General features: G+C 40.0%; 2 protein-coding genes across 13 annotated transcripts in view; both read right to left on the bottom strand.

Moving 5' to 3' along the window:
- Nucleotides 1–10: 10 nt before the first annotated feature.
- RPE (ribulose-5-phosphate-3-epimerase) lies at nucleotides 11–15,842 on the bottom strand. 11 transcript variants are annotated; one of them, XM_024738388.1, is made up of 7 exons: nucleotides 15,654–15,780; nucleotides 14,964–14,983; nucleotides 9,645–9,724; nucleotides 4,023–4,162; nucleotides 3,133–3,291; nucleotides 2,521–2,607; nucleotides 538–738 (listed from the first exon to the last, which is right to left on the bottom strand). In XM_024738388.1, exons 1-7 carry the CDS (start codon nucleotides 15,762–15,764, stop codon nucleotides 616–618), a joined length of 720 nt encoding a protein of 239 aa, XP_024594156.1. In that variant the 5' UTR covers nucleotides 15,765–15,780; the 3' UTR covers nucleotides 538–615. The 11 variants fall into 11 exon arrangements, with proteins under 11 accessions (XP_024594159.1, XP_024594156.1, XP_024594162.1 ...); XM_024738394.1 differs by having other exon boundaries at nucleotides 3,262–3,291; XM_024738396.1 differs by having other exon boundaries at nucleotides 15,643–15,766.
- Nucleotides 15,843–21,552: 5,710 nt separating this feature from the next.
- The window catches only part of UNC80 (unc-80 subunit of NALCN channel complex), a 230,563-nt gene continuing 224,227 nt past the window's right edge, over nucleotides 21,553–27,888 (bottom strand). The window contains exons 61-64 of one of the 2 annotated variants that reach the window (XM_024738362.1): nucleotides 25,495–25,576; nucleotides 24,430–24,541; nucleotides 23,227–23,426; nucleotides 21,553–21,951 (exon numbers count right to left, since the gene is read on the bottom strand). In XM_024738362.1, coding sequence (XP_024594130.1) covers nucleotides 21,685–21,951; nucleotides 23,227–23,426; nucleotides 24,430–24,541; nucleotides 25,495–25,576 — 661 coding nt within the window. In that variant the 3' untranslated portion in view covers nucleotides 21,553–21,684. The remainder of the gene's footprint in view (nucleotides 21,952–23,226; nucleotides 23,427–24,429; nucleotides 24,542–25,494; nucleotides 25,577–27,888) is intronic. The other variant, XM_024738363.1, reaches the window with a different exon arrangement.

Raw genomic sequence — 27,888 nt, 5'->3', positions numbered from 1 at the left:
CACCCTGATAAAACTTGTGCTTGCGTTTTACAACAGACCACCTGAAAATCCCTGGACTTCATAATACACTCGGGTTTTTTTATGTATCAAATATAAGGTGCAAAGTAAAAAATACATGTTTTCGAAGCTAGAAGAGCCATCCATCCCAGCCACATCCAAACTTAGTTATCATGCAAATACACAAATCAAGAATGACCGGAAACCGGAAAAACATGACTTCCTTTGCTTTCAGAAAAGCCAAGAAGCAAAGAAAACTCTTTTTAGAAATACAGAAAAAAAATTTTTTTTCATAGTAGCTAATATGCCTGCCTTAGGCATTAGGACACATTTCTGTTCATAACATTGATACAGCCATATTTTTACTCTTTATAAAAATCAAGTCTCAGTAAAAATGGTATTTTACCACACTAATCTTTAAATTCCATCACTGAAAACGTAATACACACCAATTTCTAACCTCTTGGAACATTCTGCAAAATGGATTTTAGTCACTGGAATGAATAATTGCTCGGAAAAGCAGCACTGCCTCAACTGTGGTATGATTTGGTAGTCAATATTCTTGTTTTCCAATAAAAAGGAGATCTCATAAGCAGAAACACTGGACTCCTTGTGGTTTCATCGATCGAGAGAACGTTTCTGAGCAGCTTCTGAGCAAACATTTCTTAATAGGTTGATCACAGATCTGGGGTCTTCACTCCTCATAATGGCACTGCCAGATACAATCATGTTAGCTCCTGCCTGGAAGAAGTAAACACTTAAGGTTATGCCTCAAAGGAAGATGCAGAAAAACCTAAAACAATTCCTGGACTAGAGTTTCTTCTACGCTTGCAGCTGGCAGTCAGCACTTTAATTGTAAAAAAGCCACTTTAAGATGAACATACTTAAGCAGCTAGTTCAATGAAAAAAGAAAATGCTTAAATGAGGATGTGAAATTATTTTTAAATGTGTCTAAGAAATCACTGACTTTTTGGTAACCCCCTCTAAATAAACTACACTGCATCTTTTCTAATAAAACTTTAATCCTTAAATCTATTAAGGTCTTCCCCTGTATACCAATTCCCCCCACAGCTCCTAAAAATCAACCTTTTCATCTCTGAATTATGTCTAAGAATTGGTAGGTAGTCTAAAAGGACAATTATTGCTAAAATGTGAAAGAATCCATAAAACAGGGCAACATTAAATTATTTCTCATTGTGAGGCCAGAAGGAATGGAACTTCTTATATATGCTTCACTGCCTTCCAGAATGCTTTTGAGGTGGCTTAAAAAAGATTTTCAAGATGTTTTTCAATATGAAAGCAAAGAAGTCAGAGTAAAACCAAGTAAGATGAGTCCAAATTTATCTCTGAGATTCCTAGGATTTGACTCAAGGAGGGAAATCCAATCTATTATGTGATTCGGTGCTAAAAGAAAGGGAGGACTGTTGGGGGAACCACTGAAGCTAAGGAAAATTTCTCCAATTAGAGACACTCACCCTATGATACAGCACACTACATCTCTAACAACGTTCCTCATAAAAAAAGAAAAAAATACTAGTTTTATAGGGTTACAACCTAACATGTCTCGTAATGTAAGCAAGAACAGCATTAATGACCAAGCACAGTTCAGTAAAAAAGAATTCCACAAGGGGTCAAAGGATACATGCTCACTAATCGTCTGGCCAGCACCTCCTCCATATTGACCACAGTCAAGCTTTTGATAAGTATCAAGCAGGAAAGTGTGGCATTTATACAAAACACTGAAAGTGCAGATTAGACCATGCTGTTTAATAAAAGCATGTCACATAAACTTTAATCACCTGTAATGCTACAGGGAGGGCTGGTATCCTTTTATGAAGTTCAGGAGCCTAACTCAGCCTAGTGAGCCACTTGGAAAAAAAAAGTCATCCCAATTCTACACAGGGACAGATTTAGTAGCTTGCAAGGGACAAATCAGTAGCTAACACACCTAAGTTCTACAGAATAACACTCTTTTTCCCCTTTACAAGCAGGTATGTTTTCTTTCCCTATTTTGGAAAACTGTCTCAAAGGCCCTGGACCTTTTCAATGATATTCCACAGGCTGGCATTCAGCTTATTCCTTTCCAAAGAATTTTTTCATTACTGAGATAACGAGGACTTACTATTTAATGATTATGTGGTTTCAGAATATTCACTTATCGCTCCTTATTTTCCTGGTTTTACATTTAAACAAAAAAATACTCTTCTAGGGCTCCCCTGGTGGCGTAGTGGTTGAGAGTCCGCCTGCCGATGCAGGGGACACGGGTTCATACCCCGGTCCGGGAAGATTCCACATGCCGCGGAGTGGCTGGGCCCGTGAGCCATGGTCGCTGAGCCTGCGTGTCCAGAGCCTGTGCTCCGCAACGGGAGAGGCCACAACAATGAGGCCCGCGTACCGCAAAAAAAAAAAAAAAAACTTTTCTAAGAAAGAAAGCCTATTTAGGAAGTCTCTTTGGCAGACAAGACCTGTCCTGTCATTACATTTGATAGGAAACTGGTCTAGGTTGCAGTCAAGCAGTCTCACCTCTGCGCATTTATGGATGGTGTCAGGACCTACTCCACCATCAACCTCAATGTCCAAAGACGGGAACTGGGTCCTCAACCAGTGAACCTAGTTATATACAAGGAAATAAGTGACTAAGTGGATAGGTAGAGGGAAAAACACCAAATAAAAAATTACTGATATTAGCCACTAAAATATGACTCCAAATGTCTCAGACAATAACTTTATATCAATACAAATTATGATTGGGGAAAACCAGCTTTTAATGTACTGTAACAAACTAAGTTTTATAAAAGCAAGCTTTGTTCTGTTTGGCAAATGGCATTCAATTTGTCATGGCTTTGCAGAAAATATACTTCACAGAAACAAGACAAAGACAAAACCCTCAATATTCAATGAAAACTCCCAAGAGATCTCAAGGTTACAGAGATAACGGTTTTGAAAAAAATTTTCAAGACTAAGATGTAGTATCTTTTATGATCTCCAAACCTAAATCTCTTGGGGCATTTCTCATACTGTATTCCAATGATATATAGGCATCCTCATCTCCCCACCTTCAGAACAGTACAGGTCTAAACATACAAGTAGCCCAATAAATGCTTACTGAATGAACTTACAGAATAAAAGCCTTACCCCAGAACCAAATACTTCTTTTACCTTTGGCATCATATCTTCCATGAATTTCTGCCCTCCAAACCCAGGTTCCACTGTCATAACCAAGGCCATATCTATCTGATTAGCCCATGGTGCCAAATACTCAACTGTAGTTCCTGGTTTGATAGCAAGGCCAACCTGTAACAGAGACAAATTTGCTATATCACATCAATAATTATTTCCGTATTACATTACTGTTGCATATCAGGCCCAGTAGAAAGGTCTATTCTTAAAGTATAGAATACATACATAAATGGAATACATAAACTGTTCAGACTGTAATTACTTTTTTAAAAAAAAAGTCAACAAGACTGTCAAAAGTAAATGTTTCTAAAAGGTAGAAACTTTCAGAAAACATTAGTGGAATGTATCAATCTTATCTGACAAACAAGTTATACTTAATCTCTATCTTCAAACCTGACGAAAAGCTGCCTAAGTCCAGTCTTCTCCACCTATCATTTCAGGTCTTCCACCAAATCTTCCCAACTCTGAGAATAAATAGTATAAAACATTACCATCGGGCTTCCCTGGTGGCCCAGTAGTTAAGAATCCACCTGCCAATGCAGGGGACACAGGTTTGAGCCCTGGTCCGGGAAGATCCCACATGCCTCAGAGCAACCAAGCCCGTGCACAACTACTGAGCCTGCACCCTAGAGCCCGCGAGCTACAATGACTGAGCCCGCGTGCCTGTGTTCCGCAACAACAGAAGCCACAGCAACGAGAAGCCCGCGCACCGCAATGAAGAGTAGCCCCTGCTCGCCGCAAGTAGAGAAAGCCCACGCACAGCAACGAAGACCCAACACGGCTAAAAATAAATAAATTTATTGTAAAAAAAAAAACAAACATTACCATCACTGTTGAGCTCTCACCTTCATTCCATTCTCCCGAATGTCTTTGATCAAAGCCCCCGGGTTCTCAGTAGCCTCGAGATGAAAAGTATATTGATTGGCTCCTGCTACAGCCATTGGTTTTACCCACTGTTCCGGCCTGGACACCATCATGTGCATGTCTGGAAAGAAAAGACGTATCCCCTAAGTATTACTATAAGGAAAATAGCTGGCTCGTATTATTGAAGCCAGCCTGGAGTTTTTGCTATTTCAGATATGAACTCTTCTGGCATCATGATAATTGTTAAATATACAGAAGTTACACTTCTGTAGAGATAACCTCCCTTCATCCTGAAGATAAGGCTTTGGTTAAACTCATTTACCAAAAAAAACCCCATTTTTCCACAAAAAGCCTATGGCGCTGTTTATGAAAATAACTAGATACCAGGAGACCTAGGTGCAGGGCCAGGAAATCCCATTCTAGAAAACTTAAAGAAGTCATGTTATCTATGTGGACTGGCTTCCTCATTTATAAAATAAGAAAGCTAAATTAAGTGACTCTCCCTACCAGTATTTTATTGAGCCCTTGCCACACCATTAACTTTTCTAGGCCGCAGGAGTCCAGCAAAAAACAGACAAAAATCTCTGCTGTCACAGGGATTACATTCTTAGTGGGAGAGATAAATTAAAGGAGTGAAGACAATACACACTAGGTTGGTAGTAAATAAGGCCAGTGTGGCTGGGGCCGGGGGTGCACTGGGGAGAGAAGATGAGGTCAGAGAAGCACCGGCTGAGAGTACAGAGCTCTGCAGCCCACCAGGTTTTATCCTGAACGATGCGGAACAAACACTACAGGATTTTGAGTCAAGTGACAAGATCCGACTAAGAAGGCCAAGGCAAAAAACCCAGCAATTGAGGATGGTGAGCAATGGTAGGGATTCTGGGTATGTTCGGGAGGCAGGGACAACAGGGGCTGCTGTGGATCAGAAGTGCAGAGTGAAAGTGTCCATTGATAGATGAATGGATAAAGAAGATGTGGCACATATATACAATGGAATATAACTCAGCCATAAAAAGAAACGAAACTGAGTTATTTGTAGTGAGGTGGATGGAGCTAGAGTCTGTCATACTCTCTCCAAAAAAAATGTTTTTAAAAAAAAAAAAAAAAAAGAAGTGCAGAGTGAGAGGAGAGTCAGATGGTGCAAGGATTTGGCCTGAGGAGCTAGAAGAGAAGTGCCATCAACTGAGAGGCAGACAACTGCAAGAAAAGGAACAGACTGAGAGGGAAGAACACGTTAACCTGAGAAGCCTGCCACGTGTCCTGATCCTAAAGCTCAAATCATATCAGGATATGTTTGGGAAGAAATGAGCATGGCCTTGTTAAAGCGCTTGACTTAAAACATAATAGCATTTCATGAGAAGGAGAGGGCAGCTTAAACGAAGTGAAAGCAAGAAATAACGCTGGGAAGAAGAAAACAGTAGACACTCCTGCGCCAGACAGATGGCAGTCAGAGTTCTGAGCTTTTTGTTTTGTTAGAGGGAGCACATTGCTGACACAGCAAAGCTATATTAAAGAAAAAAATTCTAGTATTCCAGAACTCAGTAACTAAGATTATAAAATGCAACAAGGCTTTGAAAAATGTCAGGAAAACAGAGTATACAGCCTGATTAATGAAGCCAAGACTAGCATTTATATTTCTAAACTAATAAAAGTAACAAAAATAGAACATATTTTAATAGGCAAACTCTTGCTTTTAAAAGATAAACTCAATTTGGTGTTTTTTCCCCTTCGTGTTATAAACAAGAAAAAAAAATTCAATCTGGTTTAAAAGATCAAGTTTACTCTTTCCTAAGTTACCAGACTGCTACGTCATCCCTGTTCAATCTCTAGCATGCAGTCACTACTAGCAACCCTCACTGGACATCCTCTAGTATTTGGGGAATTGATGGCTCAGCTAATCTGCCTATAATTAAGATACAGTTCTCACATGTTCTATTATCAGACTCCCTCTGCACTCTTAAAAATTACTGAAGCCCTCCCCCCAAAATATTGTTGATGTGGGTTATATTTATCAATATTTAATGTATTAGAAATGCAAACTAAAAAAATTTTAGTGTCTACTTATTAATTCATTAAAAAATAATAATGATAATAAAAATAAATCCATTACACATTAATGTAAGAGTGGCACTGTTTTACATTTTTGCGAGTCGCTAATGTCTGCCTTAAGAGAAGACATCTATATTCTCACACCTGCTCTGCATTCAATCTCCTGCAATCTGTTGTTTTATATGAAGGGAAAAAAGTGCATAGAAAAGGGAGGAGTACCTACATCCACAGCCTTTTCACTCAAGTGTGGATATTCTATTTCTACCCCAAAACTCAACCAGTGGTACTTTTTTTAGAAAGGTTAGTGGCAACGTGGAATCCATAAACCCCACCAGTGACCTTTTCGTACTTTGTTACACTCAAACCCATTAGTCTACATTCTGAACGGCTCTTTTAAGTACTATTGGTTCACTGAGTTACACAGATCTTCCAAATAGTGACACATTTCGTTATATACTATCCAAACCCCGCATTTGTTAATGATATTACAGATCTGGTCAGAAAAGCTGTGAGCCCTGGGAAGCTATCAAGCTCAGAGAGGCAGATATAAGTTTTCTAAAATTCCAACTTTCACTTGCAAACTCTAACTTTATCGGTGGCAATGAAAATTGATGAGCCGCTTTCCTTGAAGTGACAGGTTCACTTAGTTAATTTTAAAGAAAATGTCAGTAAAATATCCAAGTCTGATAACCACAGTTCATGTGTCAGTTCTTTCAAGGGAAAATGGTATTCATGACTAGCACTTTCAGTTCACAGCTTAAAACAAGGGCACAATGGTTTTCTTCGAGGAAACTATCATCCTCCAGGATTTAATAGAAGTGCTTTATACGTATTTTCCACTTTGTCACACTAAACACTAATGAGACATGCACTCAAGGATCAAGATTTACTAAATCAATCACTTGTACCAATTCATCAAGGATACTTGTTACAGAGGATACTATGAATGTATGGCAAATAAAAATATCGCGACTACCTGTATAGTTCAGTATCACTGCCTTGTCTCAGGCTAAGGCATCAGGAGACTAATTCACCACTGCTTTGCACCATCAGCATAAATAATGGCAAATAATATCAGTACAAGTAATTTACAAATCAAACTACAAATAGTTTTGATGCCATGGACCATCTGAAAAGGACTCCCATGGGTCCTCAGACCATACTTGAAGACCACTGATTTAGCTAAGAACAAAAACGGCTTTTCCCTACCACTTCACTTCTTAGATGGCAAATTCTACTCAATACTGAGATTTAAGAATTAAAAGCTTTAGCAGTTATACATACAACTTGGGATCTAACTCCTAGGATATAGCATGTATCAATTATCCAACAACCAGTATCCAAGAATTAAACAAACAAAAACATATAATATGAAAAACAAAGGTCACAAAACCCAAACACTAAAGCATATTAAGTCCATTCATCTTTACTTGAGATTCACCTCTGGAAAGACTGATCAGCAAGTTTATCAGCAAACAACAAACTAAAAACAGAAAGGAAAAGCAGATTGTGTGGGGTGGTGGCAGTTGAGTTGGTAAGAGAAGAGGCACAGATAGAGATAGGAGGGGAGTCAAACAGCAGTGAGAAGTAACTCTTGGAGACAACTAAAAGGGAGAGAAACGGAAAAATACATACATATTTTCAATCCACACAAAGCCACAGTGGGGAATTCTGTGGCCACTGTACCATCCAGGGAAGGTGGGGGGACCAAGAATGCTACTTATTTCATCCAGCTCTGACAATCGTAAGAATGAATTTACCCTGGAAAATTCATTTTCCAAAATGTAGTTAAAAAAAAAAGTTCAGATAATCAAGAGGATTATATTCCATTATTTGGAAATTTCAAAATAGTGAACATGTTGGTGGAACACTGTTTCCCTCATGCCACGCCACATAAATTAGGTGATAATGTACATTTCCTTTGGTACATTCGAAGTGGATGGAGCCTACAGAGAGGCTCTAACAGCCTCCTGCGATGCTTGCAGTGTTCCATAACTGCACTGGACGGTACAGTAGTCACAAGCCACACGTGGCTACTGAGAACTTGCAATGTGGTTAATGCCACTAAGAAACTAGTTTTAATTTTATTTAATTTTAACTAATTTAAATAGCTACATGTGGCTAGTGGCTACCATACCTTCATAAAACTGGCCCACAGGGACTTCCCTAGTGGCGCAGTGGTTAAGAATCCGCCTGCCAATCGAAACAGGGACACGGGATGGATCCCTGGTCTGGGAAGATACCACATGCCAAGGAGCAACTAAGCCCACGGGTCACACCTACTAAGCCTACGTTCTAGAGCCCGTGAGCCCCAACTACTGAGCCTGTGTGCCACAACTACTGAAGCCTGCATGCCTAGAGCCCGTGCTCCGCAACAAGAGAAACCACCACAATGAGAAGCCCGCGCACCACAACGAAGAGTAGCCCCCGCTTACTGCAGCTAGAGAAAGTCCACACAGCAACAGAGACCCAATGCAGCCAAAAAATTAAAATAAAATAAATTTATTTAAAAAAAATTTAAAACTAGCCCACAATATTTCAATTAAAAAATCTAAGTTTTGGGCTTCCCTGGTGGCGCAGTGGTTGAGAGCCCGCCTGCGATGCAGGGGACGCGGTTTCGTGCCCCGGTCCGGTAAGATCCCACATGCCGCGGAGCGGCTGGGCCCGTGAGCCATGGCCGCTGAGCCTGCACGTCTGGAGCCTGTGCTCCGCAACAGGAGAGGCCACGGCTGTGAGAGGCCTGCGTACCACAAAAAAAAAAAAAGAAGAAAAAAAAAATCTAAGTTTTACTAAATTTATGTAATGAGTTACATAAAAACACATATTTACAAGAACTCACCAAATGTCTTATTACCAGAGATCTGGCAAGTGAGTCACTGCTAACTTAGTTTAAAACAGCAGCAGCAGCAACAACAAGGATATGTGGACTGAATCTATATTCCATAAAAAGTAACTTCTAGGTCACTGGTCTTAAAAATCCTTAATTCACATTATCCTACAATGTTGGAGTGGAGCATACATAGACCCCACTTGTAGAAAGCTCCAATTTCCATGAGTTGGCTTCAAATACAGACCATAAGTCAATCAATTCATAAATTCATTTAACAATTACATTGAGCCCCAGCTATGTCTATGCTAAGCTCTAGGAAAACTGCAAAAAACTAAGTCGATGAAATCCTGCCCTTAAGGCGTTTAGAGTTTGATAAAAGTAATCTCAGATTGAAAGAAATTCTAAGAAGAAAATCAACAAGGTGATGTAACGGGGAAAAGGTTAATTTAAGACAGGGCTCTCTGAAGAAACAACAAAGGATGTGAGGAGGAAAGATGAGGCAGCACTGGTCAACAGAACACAGCTTTCTAGGCAAAGATATTAGCCAAAGTGCCCAGACCCTGAAGCGGGTAAGAGTTAGGCTTCTTACAGGCAGTCAATGAAACCCCAGCACAGGGAGGAGGGAAAAGGGTACAAGATGAAACTGGAGGTTGAGAAATCAACCAGCTACTTTCCCTTTACTTGAGCAACACATCCAGCTTCAGACAGTGTAACACCCACTTACCAAAGAAAGGGTCCTGGCCTAGCTGCTTTCGGAGGCTTTCTACCACAGGGTGACCAAAGGTGATGTTGGGAACAAAATGCCTACAAGACAAACAAAATCTTGCTCTGAAAATGTTTTCGATTCAGTTTCTGTATTTTTCTCAATATGTATTCTGATGGGAGTAGAGGAGACTATCTGTGATTGCAATTATTTTTCAATAACATCATCGGTATTAAACAACACTAAAAATATCTGTATAATTTCAGTTTTACAGAGCAGTTGTCTCCTTGATATTTCAGCAAATCATAATAAAGTCACATGATTTACTCTATTTAACTCTGTAATTCAAAATCCCTGACAAGTAGAAACGGAAGGATGACAAAACCAAAACCCCAAAAGTTATATGACTTGCCCAAGTCACACACTAGTTAGGAAGTTCAGGACTCTGATTACAGGTCTCTCAAATCAACCTATCACAGGCTGCCTGTGGCTACTTCTAATCCACCTCTATCACAGAGCACAAAATGACAGTTTATCGAAACTTTCTTAAAGATTATCAATAAAGACACTTAATGTTGGCTTCCCTGGTGGTGCAATGGTTGGGAGTCCGCCTGCCGACGCAGGGGACACGGGTTTGTGCCCCAGTCCGGGAAGATCCCACATGCCGCCGAGCGGCTGGCCGCTGAGCCTGCGCATCCGGAGACTGTGCTCCACAACGGGAGAGGCCACAACAGTGAGAGGTCCGCGTACCGCAAAAAACAAAAGACACTTAATGTATACTAATAACCACCACTTACTGAGTTTACAACATACCAGATATTGTACCTTAATTCATTTCATCTTCACAACAGCCCTATGAAGTAGAGGCTGTTATTATCCCCATTTGAAGAGCACAGGATACATAACTTCCTTAAGTCATCCAGTTAATAATTTGTTGGGGCAGGATTCAAATTAAGGCTTCTGATATCAGACCCAAAGTAGTTCACCTTTATCCTACTCTGGTTAGTCCTTTTGTTCTATCGCCAGCTCACTTCAATATTTAAAGAAACCTCCTCTATGTACGCCCCAGGCTGAGTGTTTCAGAGACTACTGTATTTCATAAAGGAATATGTGAGTGTTCCTGCTCACCCCAGAAAAGTTTACAATCTCACGGGTAAGAGATGGCTAATGACTCACCAGAGTTCATGACTGACTGTTACAGCACAGCTGTTGGTAGGAAGCCAGCTCAGCCGAGGATCACACTTCCCAACTCCCTTCACATCTAGTGGCCCATGTGACTAGTTCTCCCCAATGGACTGTGAGCTTAAGTGATGGGCGTCACTGCAGAGCCCAGGAGGCTGAGTAGTATTCCTGTTCTGCTCTCACTTTATCCTTCTGCCAGTAAAGAGGCCCTTAAGGAATGGCAGAGCCACAGGATGGAAGGGCACTAGGTCCCTCAATTCCTGCATGGACAGACATTTCACACCAAACTATTACATGAATGAGAAACTTTATAACATTAAGCCACTGAAATCTGGGCTTTCTCTGTTAAAGTAGTAGGCATTACCCTGTACGAGGACTGTTAAGAAAAGCTACACAATAACAAGTAGGCAACATTAAGGCAAAACAGTTCCAGAGGCAAGTAGAATAGCACTTTTTAAAAAGGGGTAAGATCGTGAGATTTACAGAACAAACAGAATTTGTAAAAATGGGGAAGGAAATGAAGCAAAGGCAGAAATAACTAAGTTAAGTTCAAAGAAGGGGGAGATGGTATTGCCCACCCTGGCTAGTATGAAAAAGGTAGGAGGCAGACTGTGTCACATTAAGTGCACCAAACGCCAGGCTCACTGTTTTGACTTTATCCTGATCAAGTGACATTTTAAAAGAGAGACACAAATGAAAAATAAGATGGAAACAATACAGCAGGCAGACAGACTGGGCAGTAAGTTGGAAGAAGGGAGGCAAGAGGTGCTGCTAAATGGCAAGAAACAGTAGGAATGGAAACAAGGACAGCAGGTGATAGGATCTCCTAAGTGATAAGCTGCGGGGGAGGGGGAAGGTTGAAGAGAGAGAATAAACCACGTCCAAAAGTCTTGAGCTTAAGATGACAGGCAGGCAGAAGAAGTGTTAATAAAAAATTAAAACACATACAGGCCAAGCACCATTCTAAACCATTCCAATATATTAACTCATTAAAACCTCACAACAGGGACTTCCCAGGCAATCCAGTGGTTAACACTCCGCGCTTCCAATGCAAAGGATGCGGGTTCGATCCCTGGTCAGGGAACTAAGATCCTCCTACGTGCTGCGTGCTGCGCAGCCAAAAAACAAAACCAAAACCAACCAACCAACCAACCCTCTCAACAATTCAGTGAGACAGGTGCCACTATTACCTGTATTTTACAGATGAGAAAATAAGAGGCCCAAGCTCACACAACCAATAAGCACTGGAGGCAGGAGTTAAACACAGGCAATCTAGCTCCAAAGTTCAGGCTCTTAACTGCCAGGCTTGTCTGCTCCTCCACTGACAGCTAATAACTAACAGAAGAAGAAAGTCCAAGGGAGGAGCAGAGCCTTAAGACGGAGAGGTCAGGACACACCTGAGAGGGATGGGTACGGTGGATGGGTACAGACACTTTTACTCTCCAGCACCCTGGTCCTTGGAGGTTGGATTTCTAGTATTTTGGAAATCATTCTACCATTCGCCTACGAGCAGTAGCTGCCAGGGTTATGGATAAGATGCTTTTCATATTTACTTAGAACTCGGAGGTAAGAGTCACATAAGCAGGCAGCAAGGACTACTGAATACTACACAAATCTGAAATTGAAAGATCTGGATTTCATTCACTGTTTTTTCTGTCTGCCCTCAGAAGTATTTTTGATGTCTCAACCTTAGGCTTCGTTTATCACGAAAATAAACACAATAACCACATCTTGAGAAAATATGAGAATAAAACAAATTTACTTCACTGGGAAACAGAAGCTATAATGCCATTTTGGAGTAAAGACTGCCAAAATTAAAATGCAATTAAAAAGTGTCCTTTTCTCCCAAAGAATTTATGAGATTAAGCTATAATCGCTTAGAATATTGGAATAAGGGATACGATTATTTTGATCCCCCATCCCATGGATAATTTTCACAAAAAGCAAACCTTTACCAGATCTCCCAACAAGGCAAAGAGGAGGATCAAGGTTGATATAAAATTCAAACAACACTTCCTGTGAACAAGGAATCACACCTATGCCTACGGTGGGGGGTAGGCTGGCAGGTAACATGGAGGAGTGAGACAGCAGATGGAGGCGGGAGAAATGAAGAACATCTGGCCCGGCTAATGGTGGCCTTGTGACACTGTGGGCCCAGTACTGAAGTCAGTCAGGTCTAGCAGTATCGTGAAATCTCCCTGGTCCTAATTTAGAAATTGAATATCTGCTCAGTTCCTACACTTACGACCAACACATTTCCAGTTACTGTCCTGTCATGACACATTTATATTTACATGCTTTCCAATTTTCTTTTCCAGAAAATCCACTTGTCCTTTATTTCAAATATCCAACCATACTAGTGCTCCACCCACCAGTGTTTCCAGAACTTGTTCCTGAATTTCAAAATGAAGACGTTCAGTTTTAATCAGAAGTGTGGGCTTCAAGGGAAGAGAGGGGACTAGAAAACAAGGGCATGCAAGCTCAGTGTAATGTTGGAGATTTTTCAGGGGACCAGGAAAAGCAGCATGGAGGCACTACCTGGAGGGAAGGTAAACTGGGGCTGGCTGCCTTGGGAAAGGGGGTCCACAGCCCCTCTTTCATACCCTGGGCCTAGGAGGCACTGCAGCTCAGCCAGGCTCTGCCTCTTCCGGTGGGGCACTGGGAAGGGGCTGAACCTCCCCAATCTGGTTTCCTCCTTTGCAAAAGGGGAGTAAAAATAGCTCTTAGCTCAGAAAGTTGTGAAGCTTAACAGTGAAAGGGTTTTTAAAATGGTGTATGCAGAATTTAGTTTTTGCAAACCATGGATGTTTCCTGGTAAAGGGGGAAATGAGTCAATAAAAAAATACTTTATCTTAATAAGCTCAGGGTCTGCCACAGGGCTGGGAGGGGCAAAAAAGATTCCTTAGAGATCCCTCCCTTATGATAAAGCCATTCATCCAACCAATTATAATTAAGCTTGCCATGGTGCTTTTCCTGCAGAGAATACAGAGGTGAGCCAAAGAAACAGTCTCTGCTTCAGGGAGCTTACGGTGCAGCAGGAGAGATATGAAATAAATATCAAAAAATATAGTTGTTCTTTGAAAACAGAGAATATCTTAATCATTCTCTGTAAGCCTAATACCCACAGAAGACAGTTTCAGAGACAAAACAAGCTGCTGCATGCTTCAAATCCTGGCTCCGCCATTTCTTAGCTACAGCTGCGAGGTGACTTTAATCTCTGTCGATGGCGAGATAACGCACCAAGCTCATAGTGTCGTGTGAAATAATTCACAAAAAGTATCAGACCAGAAATAGTCAAGTGCCTGTAAATATTACCTATTGCTGTTGTCACTGATATTCTGATTGGTAAACTGGAACAAATTATTTTCTCCATTCGCTCACACATTGGACAAGACTTATTTACAACCAAGCTGCTCTCTGTGACAAACACACTACACACATATACTCGTAGTCTGTTCTGTCCTGAGACCCTCAAGTGTCTCAGAAACAAAATTTTGTCTCATTTTGTGTCTCAGACACAAAAATGTAGCTACCCATCTGTGAGGTACACACTCCAGTAATATTACCTGTGAAGGTTCAGGGCTTTCAAGCAAAGGTATCAAAAAAATATACAGAAGTAAAAATATATGTGATACCAAACTAAAAATCAAGGCTTTTTAAGAGGTAATATTTACTAATCTTCTTTGCCATTATCAGTTAGGCACGGTGTTGAGGTAACTGAGTGGAATACAAAAGAGAAACAGCAGATTAAACCAGACACAACAAAGAAGACAAAGCTGTCATAAGAGGAGTGACATTAAAAGGACAAGGGAGTGACTGGTCATCTTTCGTAAAAAACATGAATTTGCAGATCTGCATGAGAGTACACAGAGATTTTACTATTTCCAATAAATTTACTTTTCTACCCCAAGCCAAGGTAATGGCTGTTTTGATCTTATGGCCTGTGATCACTGGGGCTCAGAGAACCACTTGGCAAACCCAAGATCCAAGTTGCAACTCTGTCACAATGTGTGTAACGCTGAGAGAGTCTTAACTGTTTTCTCTATGATTTTTCCTCATTTTATAACCAACTTAAGAAACTAGCACCATTCTGATTTCAAACAATATTGATTATGGGCTGTAACTACAGTGCTTAAAAGTTACTTACAAAAAACTGACCTCCCTGAAGAGCAGGGTGCCTGAAGAGAAAATAGACAGGAAAATCATAATTTGAACAATGATACAACAACTAACAATTACAGAGAATTTACTATATGCCAGGCACTGTAAACTACGTGTATGAGGTCATTTCATCTTCCAAAGATGCCGAAGCGGTGGTGTTATTACTCCCATTTTTCACATAATGAAACTGAAGCTCAATGAGGTTAAATGGCTTGTCCCAAGTAACCCAGCAAGTGGCAGAAGTCGGGCGTTCTCACTCCAGGTGCCAAACTCGTCATCCTTACACAAGTCTTTCTCCCCAGCTTTGCCACTAACTAGCTATATGAGCTTGGGCAAGTCATGCCTATCCCCTTGGGCCTCAGTTTCTCCCAACTGAAAATGAGACGGATCCTAGAGATTTAAGGTCGCTTCCAGGCGCTAAGTGCTAGAAGACCACACGTTACGTGGGGGGAGGGGAGATGGTTGAGGTTTGGGACGCGGTTGCAGCCCAGGATGCCGACTCAGGTCCCCTCCAAGCAGGGCCTCCAGGGCTCCCACCGCAGGCTCCTTCTCAGTACCGCGTTCAGAGCGAGGCGCTCCGCGATACAGGGACGCCGTGCACCCAACAGGCACTCAATAAAGGTGCGCCTATCCCGCCCCGCGCGGCAACCCAGACCCGAGCCCCGCGGAGAGTTACCCGTCCATTACATCCAGGTGCAGATAATCGGCCCCAGAGTCCAGCATCCGAAGGCACTCCGCCCCTAAACTGGCCAGGTCGCTGTTGAGGATGGACGGGCCAATCTTGCAGCCAGACGCCATGGTGCTAGTTCTCTAAAGCAAGTTACCCAGAGAGATCCCCGGCAAGACGAATGCGTCGCGCCCCGATTGGCCGCACAGTTTTGGCCCCGCCTCTTCCCAGTAGAGTCTTCCGGACTCCACCGGCCGCAGCTGCCTTGAGGGGGGAAGTCCCGCCTCCCCTAGCGGGAGGGGTGCCACTCTAAGGGCTTAGGGGCGGGGCCTCGCGGTGAGGCACCTTCCTCCTTCCTCTGACCTTTGTTTTTAAAACAAGCCTTTCAGGTCTCCCAGTCTTCTGAGGAGTTTCTTAATCTTTTTTAGTTTTACTTCCCCTGCAGTTCCCTCTCAGCTCTTGCCCTCTTATCACTTTTTTGTTTCTCCATCGTTTGCATATGCGTTCCTTTCCTCTCCGTCCCTGTACTTGTCCAAGAACAACGAAAAAAACACCCTTCTTCCTATTTCTCTTTGAATCTTTCTCAAGAGCGGTGGGAGTCTGATTTAGGGCGGAATCCTGGCTCTACCAGATACTAGCTGGGTGACCTGGCAAGTCACTTCTCCCTGCCTCCAATTTTCTCATCTATTAAGACAGTGCTCAACGTTTAAGATTTGTGAATCCAAGTCTGTGTCCAGGACCGGATGCCTGGTGCTCAGTATAAAATGGTGGTGGTTATTATTACTCTCCTCTGCTTCTGGCCTTCATCCTTCTTACCTTCTCTCACAGGAATGCTTATTGACAAATTGCAATACATTTATTTACTGTTCAGACAAAATCCAGAACAGGGTAAGAGTGGCTATTTCTTTGCCAAATGTGTCTAGGATCATTGGGTGGGGAAAATAACTGTAGTAAAACTGTAAGCAGTTGAGGTGGGGGAGGAGGGGTCTCTGGAGAAAGAAAACCAGGCATGGCTTTCTTGACATAAGAGAAAGCATTTTGGGCCTAAGCTATTTTGTCATCTAAGCCTGACCACAATGTTTGCCCTTGAACAGGTCTCAGTAATTTTTTTTTTTTTACAGTTCACAATGATCAATATTCACTTCTTTATTTTCATTTAAAAATTAAAATTTCAAAGGATTGAGTATTCTAAGTAATATATGTGGTTAAAGGTACCAGATATAATAATAGAAATACACTATGTATTGGGGTAAGAAAAGGTATAAGCTATGGAGATGTCTTTGTTAAGGAAAGAAGAAAGTGATTTTGTCCTAAAGGTCATTTTTTTTTTTTTTGAAGTATAGTTGACTTACAATGTTGTGTTACTTCCTGGTGTACAGCAAAGTGATTCAGTTATATATATATACAGTTATATAGTTATATATTCGGGTGTATATATACATATATGCATTCTTTTTCAGATTCTTTTGTGTAGTAATTAATGATCTTAAGGGGACAAAGAATGCAGAAGCAAATGCCTGTTATCAGGCAAGAGAAGTAACAATAGCGAAGATAGTGTATCAGTTGTAAATTCAACCAGTTCTTTTCAATGGAAATGATTAGCCTAAAGCCTCAACCACCAGATCAACAGGAACTTAAGAGATGATATGTTGACCTTTTCTGACCCTCATGACTTCAATCCACTAACTCTTGGACTCTGTCCACAGCCCAAGCCCCTTCATCAATACGCATGTACCCTTAGCATAAAACTTACCCAATTTTGCTGTTGGGAACACACTGCTTTAGGAGAGATCCCCCATGTTCTCCTTTCTTGCTGCAAGTAATAGGTCCTTCTCCTGATCTTTGGCTTGGTTGTGTCTTTTGGCTCGACTCTCACCAAGAGGGGAACACAGTTTTTCAGGTAACAGATTCATTGGAGAGGAAAAAAAAAAAAAAAAGGATTTAGCAAGGGCATAACTTAGAGGGTAAGGATAGAGCACTTTGTATAAAAGAACTGGTGGTAAACGTGTATCCCATAGTGGTTCTGGCCACATTCAGCACATAACCTGGTCCTTAACATTCCTCCCGGAAAATCTACCAGTCATTCCAGATGGTCATACCTGGGCAGAGAAGTCACACTGGGGAACTTGTCTCCCAATATGCCCATTCTGCTTTATTTTGAAAGTTAGGGATGGAAAGCGTGAGTAGAATGGAGCTCATTTGGAATAGGAGGAAGGAATTGGAGGTATCCAATTGAAGGGTAACCTCAGGCTGGACTATGAGGGTTGAGGAGAGATATTAAGGTGAGCTCCAGTGATCCAAAACAAAAGCACACCCCAGGGATCTAAAATGAACACTTTCCTGAATGAGTTAACCTATTCCCTATGTTGAAAAATGAGAAACAAAACTCAATCAGGCATCTTAAATGTTTTTAGATTTATTTTATTATATGTGCATATTCAAACACAGAAGTCTTATCTTTCATAAATATCTTTCATAAACATTTCAGTATTTATTCATATGCATTTTTTCCATGCTCTTTGGTCATTCAGTATTCATAACAAACTTTATAGTCATCTGAAGGACGTTGGCTGTGTAGTCAATCTTTTGTTTTTAACCTATAAAATGGCTAATAAAGGATTTTCATCCTGCAGTCACAGTGACTTGAAAAATATGGAGGTACATTGATCTGTAATCCTAAATGATCCTAAAATAACATAAGAAAATTTGTCTTAAGTTTTTCCAGATACATTCTGCCCTAAACTTGTTTTTATTCTCCTGAGTGTCAAACCAAACTTTGTTTCTGAAATGCTGCAGTTAGGACCCACTGAAGTAAATGAGGAGGTGGGACTTTCTATTCACTGCCAAGACAAGGCCGTGGAATTGGAAGTGTGAGGTCACAGGGCAACAGCATGACTCGGTGTGATAGCAGCAAATTCCGGAGACTATTAGTCTCATGTACAACTTGAGGAAGGATATTTAATTTCTATTTTGGACTGTCATTCTATTTATGACCCTTTCTTCCTTGTAGGTCCCTATATACACTCTATTCCTGTCTCAGATACTCTCAGAGCTGGACAGCAGACTGGAGAATGTTTTTCATTGACTAAAGGGACAGATAACTAAAGAAGGAGGAGATATCAGCCTGCCTAAGGTACTCTTGGAGGCTTGAAATAGCAAATCAGTTACTTCCAGCCTACTCAACAGGCCCTAGTCAGACCCCGAAATGCCACGGATTTTTTTTTCCTCCAGCATTGCTATGCCCATTTATGCCTTTTGACACCGTAGTTCTCAGTGCCTTGCCCCAATGCACTCAACAACTCAGTTTCCTTTTTGGAAAAAAAACAACTTATCTAATAGAATTACAGAAAGCAGCAAACACTGAAAAATGAAAGTAAAATGTTTTGCTGTAGAAAATGCTGTATCCAGAATTTGAACTGCTTTAATTGAATCTGAGTAAATCTACACCCACTATTGTGGATGATACATGCTTATTCTAAGGTCTCTCAAAAGTTAATTTCAGAAGAAGCAACCTCTTGGTTGAGACCAATTTTTTATACATGGGAATTAGGTGTCTGTTTTAATTTTCCTCTGAACAAGATAAATATTAAGAATCATAGCTTAATAAATGATCTATTACCAATACTATATTTATCATATGTAATAATTAACTTTTAGTCATATACTCAGTAATATTTTGAATTACAAAATATTGTTACTTATCTTGAACTTTTTCTAATCTTGCTCGACTTTTTTTTGTTTTTATAAATAATTATTCCTTCAAACTCCAGGTAACAGTATTCCTGAGAATACATCTTGTGACAATCTTATGCACATACATATAGATATTTTATCAATTACACATAAACATTTAACACGTTACATTCAACACGTTTAAGGGCACCTTAAATGGAACAGATGTACACATCTGCAAAATCTCCATAGTCCCAGTATGAAAACATTCCCACTCTATAAGGCCCTGTTTGTCAGAGTGGAGGCTTTTTTGCAAGGTACAACATTACTTAGCTTATTGAAAAAGTTTCCAGTAGACTTCCATAACACTAGAGTGAAGGAATCAGGATAAAAGGCAGACAGGCCAGCATAGTCATGTTCAAAACATCCCAATACTTTTTAAATATATATATAAAGGTATATAGGATTCTGGTCAGATATTTAACAATCTTCTTTGACCCTTTTACTTTTTAAATATTTGATACGATTATACATAGAGAATGAGTCAAGAATCAAGAAACTGGAACAAAACACGCACATACATAGAGACTCATATAGCACAGACACTTGTAATTACCAAACATAAGGCCTCTAACACTAAGGGAGCAGCATAATTTTTAACAGGCAAAATATATCAGCTTAGAAAGAATCATAAAACCACTTATATATGTATATTTCTGCATTTGACAATTCAGCATTAAGTGTAAATGTCCTGAAAATATTGTAAAACATAGATGAGGCCATTTACCACCTCTGCTTTCTGAAGTTTTAGATTTGAAATTTTTAGTTTTGTACTTTAACTCACAGATATCTTTCATTTTATTAGTGAATGAGACCAAAACCCCAAATTATATTTGAAAGTATATATCACATTAAAAACAATGCCTGTTTAATAAGCAATTCTAAGAGAAAAATAAGTTTCCTTTGTGATTTGGGTGGGTTTAGTAGGTCTCCTTTATATATACATATACCATATTATAGCCAATGTAGTCAAAGTTTAAGTGTACAGAATGGGTTCCAAATTCATTGCAATGTAATCACAGTCTAAACTTTAGCTTGAGGACTAGAAAACACACACACACCCTCACCACCATACCAATTTACATATATATATATATATATATATATATATGAGTTTTTATACACTTAGAAGTTATGTAACAGTTTTGTAATGTAAACTGTTAAACTTTTGAAATTTAATCTTGAACTACATGATGCCAAGCCCTGCTATAGGATCAATAACACACTAGATATAGCCACACAAGCCAAGTTTTATACTTTTCTTCAAGTAACTGAACTTCAAGTTAAAGTAAAATACACAAGCTCTGTCTATAGAGAACCATAAACTTAATATCTAAAGGATATGAATATTGTTAACATTGAGAGTTATTTCATTGAACCAATTCTAACAACACTAACCTTAATATAATATCTGAAAATATGCCATCAAGGGCAGGCACAGGACACTGTAAGGGAAAGTAATCACATTTCCCAATATCTCCCAATCTTGGCATTGATGTAGTCAGGACTAGAAGTAGGAATACCATCTCTTTCTAGCTATTATATTTACATTTAATTTTTATTATAGTATAGGCTATTTAGGTTCTTCTTAGTTCAGAATTATGTCTGATAATTTCTAGAATATTCTCTAATGTGTTATGAAATGGAATGATCTTATGGCATTAGCATTTTGATTTACAATATGCAATGAAAATGACAGTTAAAAAATAAATATTGAAAAATCCACAGCTCTAAAAATAGTATTTTTTCTTCTTCTAAATGGCTGTATTGTTGATCAAAAAAAAAAAAAAAAAAAATGGCTGCAGGCTTATTTGCTATCAAGTTTCCCCAAACTAATATTTTCCTTATTGATTACTTTTATATAAATTGCTACTTGTATAGCCACCTGATTTAATGATTTTGAAATTAGAAAAATAAACATTTGCATGAGATGTATAATGTAACCTCAAAAAATTGCTTTCTGTTTTTAGAACACATTATTTGTTAATATTCCTAGGTAAGCAGCTCTGTAACAGTATACATTTTCAACTGCTCAAGGCTTCTTGAATCATAAACAATGTGCAGTGAAATGGCTTTTTCCCTTTATTCCTCCCTAGATTTTATGGTCTTCACACAACCAAACCATCTTAGCCATTGACTTTTAAAAGATGTTTATGAAACAATATGCACATCGACAGCAAAATCCACTGGGATTTGTGCTACCCATTGAGTGTAAAGTGCTATGTTTTCATCTTTTCCAAGCACGTTTTTTTTTCAACTTTTAGCAAAGTGACCCCTTCCACATCTTGTCTACACCTACAACTCTTAAAAGGTACAGAATTAAACATGAGACTCATCTAGGTCTACCTCAGTCTCCCCTAGCTCAGTGGGAGTAAAAGGGAACTGACTGGACAGGAGGGGGTTCTCCATGCCATTTTCCTCACTGATGTGAAGGACAGTGTCTCCATGCTGTAGGAGGATGGATGTCTCAAGGCCTGTGAAGTCATCAGGGTCTGAGAGTTGAGTAGAGAGGGGGCTATGTGCTGTAGCACCTTGTATTTCTGTGTCCTCCTCCTTTTCTCCTTCTTCAGCTGGGAGGCTTTCACCCTGTGACCAAAAGGATCATAACATCATGGAAAGGTAGGATGTGTACTAGGGAAAAGGATCAAAGAATGTTTGTTGTACAGCTGTAACTGGACAAGGAATCCCAAGGGTGGACCCAGTTTTAGCCTTTGGTATATGTGAGACCTCAGATAGGCCCTTCCAAGTTTCTAAGCCTCAGTTTTCTAACCTGTTGCATGAGCATAATATTTTGCCCCACTTATCCTGTAGACTGTGAGGATAAAAATGAGACAATGGTATTACGATGCTTTTTTTTTTTTACATCTTTATTGGAGTATAATTGCTTTACAATGGTGTGTTAGTTTCTGCTTTTTAACCATTAAAGACTTTACAAACGTATACAGTATATTGCCCCTTAGCTTTCTTTAAACACCACATGAGAAGAACGTGGGACCTATGGGAATTTAATGATAAAAATCAAAAGCAGGGAAAAAGGGACTCCTCTGGTGGCGCAGTGGTTAAGACCCCGCCTGCCAATGGAGGGAACATGGGTTCGAGCCCTGGTCCAGAAAGATCCCACATGCCGCGGAGCAACTAAACCCGTGTGCCACAACTACTGAGCCTGCTCTCTAGAGCCTATGAGCCACAACTACTGAGCCTGTGTGCCACAACTACTGAAGCCCATGCACGCCTAGAGCCCATGCTCCACAACAAGAGAAGCCACTGCAATGAGAAACCCGCACACCGCAATGAAAAGTAGCCCCCGCTCACCGCAACTAGAGAAAGCCCACACAGCAACAAAAGACCCAACACAACCAAAAATAAATAAGATAAATAAATTTTTTTTAAAAAAGCAGGGAAAAAAAATCAAAACAACAAGAAAATATCAAACAACGACGAAAAAGATCAAAACAACGACGAAAAAGATCAAAACAAAAGTTCCTCTCACAGGATTCAGAAGGTTCTATATTTAAAAGTTTCATCTAAATTGGTAACTTTATTTATATATATATTTTGAATTGAACTGTCAATCATGTATTATATACTGGTTTTCAATGGTTATTTTAACTATGAAATATTTCTTCTTAGGGTTTTCATAACAAAGAGTATGAAGATTTCTCTTATGCCTTCTTAAGTAGATGTATTCTTGGCCATATACTTTACAGTTTTTTTTTTTTTCATGATGACAGGACCAGTGTCTGTCTAACAAAACATTACAGACCCAGACTTAAGTTATACGGATTACATCTGCATATCCCAATGGTTCCCAGACAGAAGTATGCAAGGAGCAAGACTTGCCTGTTTCTCCAGTGCCCTCACCTGCTTAGGAGACAGGCTGTGAAGGTCAGCAACAACAATGGCGGGGGAAGACGTGAGCACTGGTTTGTCCATTCCGTCTGGTTTCCTGGATGGGGCTGGGCCGCAGCCCTGTGGCTGGCCTGTGGCAGGAAGCATGTCTGTTGGGGCACCGGCTGGCTCTGCCTGAGCCTCAATGAAGGTCACAGATCGTTTCTGATCCGCTGTAGGTCAGAAGTAGAGCAGTAAATAGAATAGGAGGAAAGTAGGTTGGCAGTGCTTAATAATTAGTTTTAACAAGTGTCTCCTGACTTGACTTTTCTTGGTAAAGACATTGCTGGTTTATCAGTAAATGAGAGCAGATTAGACTATCATGTATATGTATTGATTTCACCTTCTTACAAAGACTAGGACTTGGGTATAAAAATCATTATTGCATAAAATAGCCTTTTCAGGGACTTCCCTGGTGGCGCAGTGGTCAAGAATCCGCCTGCCAACGTAGGGGACATGGGTTCGAGCCCTGGTCCGGGAAGATCCCACATGCCGTGGAGCAACTAAGCCCATGTGCCACAACTACTGAGCCCGCGTGCCACAACTACTGAAGCCCACACGCCTAGGGCCCGTGCTCCGCAACAAGAGAAGCCACTGCAATGAGAAGCCCGCGCACCGCAAGGAAGAGTAGCCCCCGCTCGCCGCAACTAGAGAAAGCCTGTGTGCAGCAACGAAGACCCAATACAGCCAAAAATAAATAGTATAAATTAAAAAATTAATTTATTAAAAAAAAAATTTAATAGCCTTTTCACATAAATAGTTTTTACATAAAAACAAAATTGGCATAGATCATTAAGTGAACTTGGTCACTGCTCATAACAACTGCCAACAAGATTTAAAAGTCCCTATTATTCATCATTCCTTTGTCTTCAGTAAGACATATAACAAACCCAGTTCCTGGCTTGGGTAAATGAAACACAACCTTCTATCAACAAATTTCATAGCATTTGTGGTTTACCTTGGACTGTTCCATTTCCTAGGTGCATGAGGGGAGGGATGGAATTGGGAAAGGTGAGCGAAAAAAGGCACTCAAGTTTCCTGGGAAATTTCGTCCCTTTTCCTAGTGGCTCCCCAAAGGTGTGCTTATCTGCATGAGCTCAGTCTCTGCAGGCCTTCCTGGCTGTGTGGCAGGGCAATGTGTCAATGTGTAGCCAGAAAGGACACAGGAGGCCTCACCAGATGGCTTCGTTTTAGGTTGAATGCTCCTGCGGGTGGTTGACAGCCGAGCCCCATGGCGGTTTCTGGATTCAGTCTGAGTCTTCTGACGTGATAGTAGAGGACGTCTTAGCTAAAGAGAACGGGCAGAAGAAAACTAGCAAGAAGGGTCTAACTGCCTGGGAGGAAAGACTGAGCTCAGCGGATTCTGACTATGGTTTGTTCCCTTCTTGGTGGGTCTCTGTGGAGTCTTATGGTTGTTCCTTAACATTCATAGCCAATAAAATAAACTTCTTTCTGCATATTTAAATACAAGTACGTATTTGATTCTGGCTGCCCCTTAGCCACTTCTATCTTACGATTATTACTCCTTTATATATCCTAAGAACATTAACATAATTTGAAATAGTCACAGTGAGAATATCAGTGAATTTAAGGATACAAAACTAACAATGATTGCTTACCAATCAGCCTTTGCTCACCTAAAAGCTGTAGCTGAGCATATGCTAACTCTCAAGGGGAGGTTGATGAAAAACACCTCAGGTACTGGGAAAATGTCTGGTCTCCAAATCAGTGTTGGGATGCTCCCAGCAAAGAAACAGCACAAAGCCTCATTTAGATTTTTATTTAGACAGTAACGTAAAGGAACCCCACCTAGGGAACTTTATAAAGATGATCTTTACTTCAATTTCAGTTTTAAATTGAATTATTAATCTTGAAACGGGGAAGAAAGGATGGCTGTCTCTGCCTCTCTACAGAAACAGGCCTTAAATCAACCTTCTAACAAATCTTCCATTGTCAGTAGTTTGGCTGGCAAAGGTTTCTGGATAGGGAGCAAATAAAAATATAGGCCCACTTATTTTACCAAGTGATCAGCTTTGCTAATAAGAAGATTCAGAGCTAAAAATAGAAGAAGTCCCAAACTCTCCGCTTGCCCAAGCACTTACCATGTTTTAAAGTTGTTCGGTACTGCTTATTTCGGGCGGGGAGAAGGTAAAATATAATCTTAATATACATGGGCATTAAAAACTGAGTAGACCTTGCATTTCGCAGGATGACTCTCCTGCCCTTCCAGGGTCTGCTTACCTGCCTCAGGCCCCTCTTCCTCCCCAGCGGCTGCTGAGTGTGGAGGTTCTGCTGGCCTGGTTCACTCTGCACACTTGCCACCCTGTTGAGAGCATCAGCGGTGTTAGTGTGCCCTGGAGCAAGCACACAGGACCATTGTCTGGTGGGTGTTAGTCAAAATCACTTACAGGAAACAGGCACTTCAAAGATACCATTATCTTTGAAGGAAGGTTGGGAAAGAATCCCCGGGATGGGAGTTTTCAAAGGTTTAGGAGGGAAGACGAGGCCTTGTAGCCCCAAGCTGCCAAAATTGAGATTCTGTTTTCAATCTCTGATGCCGGATCTATCATTCAGCAAAACATCACACCCCTGGTTTGGAAGCCACCAAAAGGCTTAAGATGTTATACGCTAATCTCAATTTTTTTTTCAAGGGTAAGGAGAGAGGTGGTGACGAACAAACATATACAACTCTATCACATGGATGGGAACACCTTTTAAATTTTTTCAATTTAAATGAAAATAAGATGAACGAATATCAAACACATCAGACACAGAAACCATTTGGGTGAAGGGTCACATTCAACACATGTTTGCAGCCTGAAGTCTCTCTGACTGAGTAAACGAACAGTCGCATAGATAGACAATTAAATGTCTTGTAAAAATGATTTTAGATTTAAAAGGCTGGCAAAGTAATTAAGCTGTCATTACAACTTAGAAGTTTAATATCGAACAGCTGCACCCAAACATAATACACAATTTATAAATGCGACAACCTGCTCCCCCCAAATTCACTGTGTATGTGTCTTTTATATATGCAAAAATGACTGCTGGCAGCGGTTCCTATTTTAGTGTTGGGTGAAGCTGAAAACACTGTCATGGACGCATGATCATTTTTCATTCTGCATGCATGTATAATAGGAATGTATAATGGGAGTGGAGGTGAAAAAAAAGAAATGTATCGTGCCCCAGAGAACACTGTAATCCTGTGGATGATGCCAGTGTGATTATTTGGTTAATGGGTAATTAATTTCTGCTTTGCCTTTGCAAAAGGAGAGTCATCTGCAAATAGTTTTGACAGTAAAATATTCCACAGAGGAATGCAGCGTCAGCAACTGTCCATGAGAAGGAAAGACTGTATGCATTCATTGCTATTTTTAAAAAAATGAGCTACCTAAATACAGTCTCCGTGCAGGTGGCAGGATGGACAATCAGACGTTTCCCCTGTTTTATTAACAACTAGTTAATCATCACAAGGTTGACACAGTCACGTGTCATTTTTTAAAAGGCTTACTCGTATTTCCACTAGAAGAGAATCAATGATTCCCAAATGGAGTTTATCATAGTTCTTCTGAAATAAGCATGTAATTATATTGTAATTAGACCATTTGGGATATACAATACAAAATTCCATAACGAGTTTTAAAAACAGACGTTTTTTAAACTTTCTTGTTCTCCTGAATATCAAGTTCAAAAGATCAATGTACATTATTTTTATACATATATGGCCTTGTACCATAGATGATCTTTCTATGAAGATGGAAAATTACCCCAAAGGAACAGTGCAATAAATTCTGATAAGCAATCCAGACTAAGCTGCTGGCATGTTTGAAATGACATCTCCTTATTAATTATACATTTTAACGTGTCTTAAATTGGAAAGAGTATTCAATTACCATATGCACAAAAGTAGAAACAAGTTTCTCCCAAACACCAAGCAAAGCTTTCACTGGAATGGATTCTTCATTGACATCTAAATGTTACCTCAGTTCCCTTGGCCGTAAAGGGAGGTTAATACTTACCACCTACCTCCCATTAAGGTAGAGAAAAGAAGTTAGTTGATGTAAAATGATTTGAATATGAAAAGTGATGTAACATAGTATGCTTCCTTGTTTTACACTTGTAATGAATTTATTGCTTCTAGACCACTAGAAGGAAGTAGGTAATAAAATGTCTTAAAAATATTTGGGCAGAGAAAATGAAATAGAGGCAGTCCGCTTGTCTCATTTAATTCAGTAATCTGAGATTGTGAGGAAAAAAATGGTGCAAGAAAAGAAATACACGTTGTTCAGGGAGTGTTAAATGTCAAAACAATGGTAATTTCATCATGATTATTCCAAGGGAGGATCAAAAGCATCAAAATTTTCTCTATGGATAGAGAGGCTTATATCTAAGAAATGGATCAAGTTTATAGCTTTAGTAATTAGCTGTTCTATGTAAATGATATAGTATTTCATCAATGGAATGCACATATAAATGATTAAATTATAGGATGTGTCCTTGGAAATACAGCTCAGTTAATATATACATATATATATATTCTCCCTGAGAATGTGATGCTAATATGTTTATATTTGGAACATCAAAGTCTGGCTTAACTGCATGAAGAGGATATGTTAATAATAAACAGAGAAATTA

This window comes from Neophocaena asiaeorientalis, unplaced genomic scaffold (genome assembly GCF_003031525.2).
Source record: "Neophocaena asiaeorientalis asiaeorientalis breed wild unplaced genomic scaffold, Neophocaena_asiaeorientalis_V1.1 scaffold258, whole genome shotgun sequence".
NCBI lineage: Eukaryota > Metazoa > Chordata > Mammalia > Artiodactyla > Phocoenidae > Neophocaena > Neophocaena asiaeorientalis.
This window is presented reverse-complemented; position numbering and strand designations above follow the sequence as displayed.